The 2,500-nt window shown below is 37.3% G+C and overlaps 1 protein-coding gene across 1 annotated transcript in view; it reads right to left on the bottom strand.

The window, feature by feature from the left end:
- Nucleotides 1-2,500, bottom strand: part of LOC138049391 (bifunctional glutamate/proline--tRNA ligase-like) — a 46,351-nt gene that overhangs the window by 43,170 nt on the left and 681 nt on the right. The window contains exons 2-3 of the mRNA XM_068895643.1: nt 1,477-1,561; nt 976-1,075 (exon numbers count right to left, since the gene is read on the bottom strand). Coding sequence (XP_068751744.1) covers nt 976-1,075; nt 1,477-1,561 — 185 coding nt within the window. The remainder of the gene's footprint in view (nt 1-975; nt 1,076-1,476; nt 1,562-2,500) is intronic.

Raw genomic sequence — 2,500 nt, 5'->3', positions numbered from 1 at the left:
TGTTTCTGAAAGCACTGGAAGTGACATTTTTGGTGCCGCAAGGGGGGGAGCATAGAACACTCAGAAACACTGTTTCCAGTGTTTCTGGAACCCAAGAATCAGTTTCCCAGGCAAGGCTGGAGTTCACTCAAATTCTCTTTAAAAAGTAAGTAAAAAAAATTATAATTAAAATAAAACAAGCCCCTCAAATATTGGCATCAAAGTACCGGACATGGAATGAGAAACCGCCGCACAAAACGTCCGGCATTCGGCCTCAAACAAAAACCCTACTACACATATCTATATTTGTGCCATGCCATGTTAACATTACAATATCATTGGTACAATGTCTGTTGGGCTATCGCTGGACCAATACTTAAGGTCTTTGAATAACTGAAAAAGTGCTGCCTTAATGTTTGTCATTGCACAAGTCTGCATGGAAATGGTGAAACTTTGTATTCTTCTTAGAGGGACAATACAGACCTTGGGCTCTGTCGGAGTGCAGCTGTTTCCAATACAATTATTGTGTAGGATTTCAGAGAGCCACTTAATATTGTTTAAGAAAAGTGCAATCATTGGCATGTACAGTGTACATGTACATGTGTATGCCTTGCCCCTTGCAAGATGGTTCATCATCTGCAGGTAAGGTCAGTGAGCATAAAGATGGATCAAAAAAAGTATGTGCTATGTCATCAACTCATAGGTGATACTACAGTTAGTACAAAATTCTCATCTTTCAAGCACCCTCTAACATAGCACCTCAGTATCATTAAAAACTCTGTTTTCAGAGTAAAAATAATAATACAGTCTGCACGAAGTAGCTTGAAGCCAATTTTTAACACAGTTACTGCAAAAAGTGATACTCGGTTTTGTGGTAAAAGGGTTAGCAACATCAAAGGCATGTCCACTCTAGAACTACAGGTACATGTAATTGTCCCTTTAAGGCTGAAATCCAATTTGACCCAACAAACAGCAGCACTGCATCACTTTCCTCACCTCAGATGCTTGCAGCGGATTTTTCCCATACAAACCCTCAGCAGGAAAAGACCTTGCAATGTAGCGTGAAATCGAATGGTCTGTTGTTAGAGTCAGCTCCCTGAAAAATAAACTGTCTGTTAGTTTCTTTCTCCTTACTTGCAGTAGTTACAGTGCTTGTGATCCTACTTTCACTTTCATTCACTATTTCCCCCATTCCACAATGCATTACATTTTTGGGCTTCTTTACATAAAAACAATATACACGTAAGTTATTTACTCTTGGGACTATATCATGCTTCAGTGAACTGCATATATATTGTTTTCATGCAAATGATTGGCCCCAAAATGAACTGTATTATGGGTTATGCAAAAATAGAGAATTAACTTTTTTTAAACAAATTTACTTACAAGTTACAATACATAATTATATTGCCTACACTGGATCTGGAGAGCTCAGCTGGTATTTCCTTGGTGTTTATAAATAATGAATGACATTAATTTGGATATTGTTTAACTTACTCAGAAATCTTGAGTGAAGTGCTATCAGCCCATTCTAGTTGCACTGGGTAAGTGTCCTTTAAGTACTCTACGGTAAGGAGCGTTACTGTGAAATAAAATAATACTCAATAAGAATGTTTGATGAATTAAGACACTGTTGTGCTGCATGCAATGTAACTGCAATGTAAATTTCTCACAAATATTTCCTAGAACACTTCTAAGGAAAAATCAGGTGCTGATCACATTGCAGATAAACAGGCTAAAAAAAGGAAGGTGATGCAATCAATCGGTGTAAAATTAGCAGACCAGGAGTAAAATAATAAAAATAGAGTAGTGGTAGTTAGGAGGTGACATAGTAAGATAATGGTTTGACACTGACTAGTTTTTTTGATGTTTCATGCAAGACGTTTCGGCTGGTGCTTAAGCCTTCATCAGTTGCAATATAACGGTAGCACATGTGAGTAAGCCTTTAACTGACAGCTTCAATAATACCCAAGGAAAAATTCAGAAATTCATCTGCCATTTCGGCAGATGATGGCGTGAGATTTTGTTTTTTCCGTGCTTTGTACTCTCATAAAGCACGCTGTTTAAACCAATGAGAGTGCGTGTTATATAGAAACTTTATTATGATAAAATAATAATATGCAAACTGCTGAAACAACTCAAACCCCAAATGCTAATACTAACATTAGGCATAATAAGGCCAGAAACAATGATCAGGCAAAGGTTACCATTAGCAAAGGGGTTTGGATTTTTTCTGCAATTTGCATACATTAATATTATTTTATCCCTGGTCTGCAGTCTGCATTTTACATGGGCAGGTGATGCAATACCATTGCAAGTGGTGAATCGTTAACATGTGACTATGCATGACATGTACCGTATTTCCTAAAATTGCAACAAATGGAGAAATAAAAAAAGGTAGAAGAAAATGAATTCTTCTTTTCGTCCATTTTCGATTTCGGCAAAATAATCTTCCTTGAATTGGCCGGCGTCTACACCACACATCACAAAATCGAAGGCTCTTGATTTTGAAATTTGTGGC

Source organism: Montipora capricornis, chromosome 5 (assembly GCF_036669925.1).
Source record: "Montipora capricornis isolate CH-2021 chromosome 5, ASM3666992v2, whole genome shotgun sequence".
Taxonomy (NCBI): domain Eukaryota; kingdom Metazoa; phylum Cnidaria; class Anthozoa; order Scleractinia; family Acroporidae; genus Montipora; species Montipora capricornis.
The sequence above is the reverse complement of the archived record's forward strand: the minus strand, read 5'-3'. Positions and strand labels throughout refer to the sequence as shown.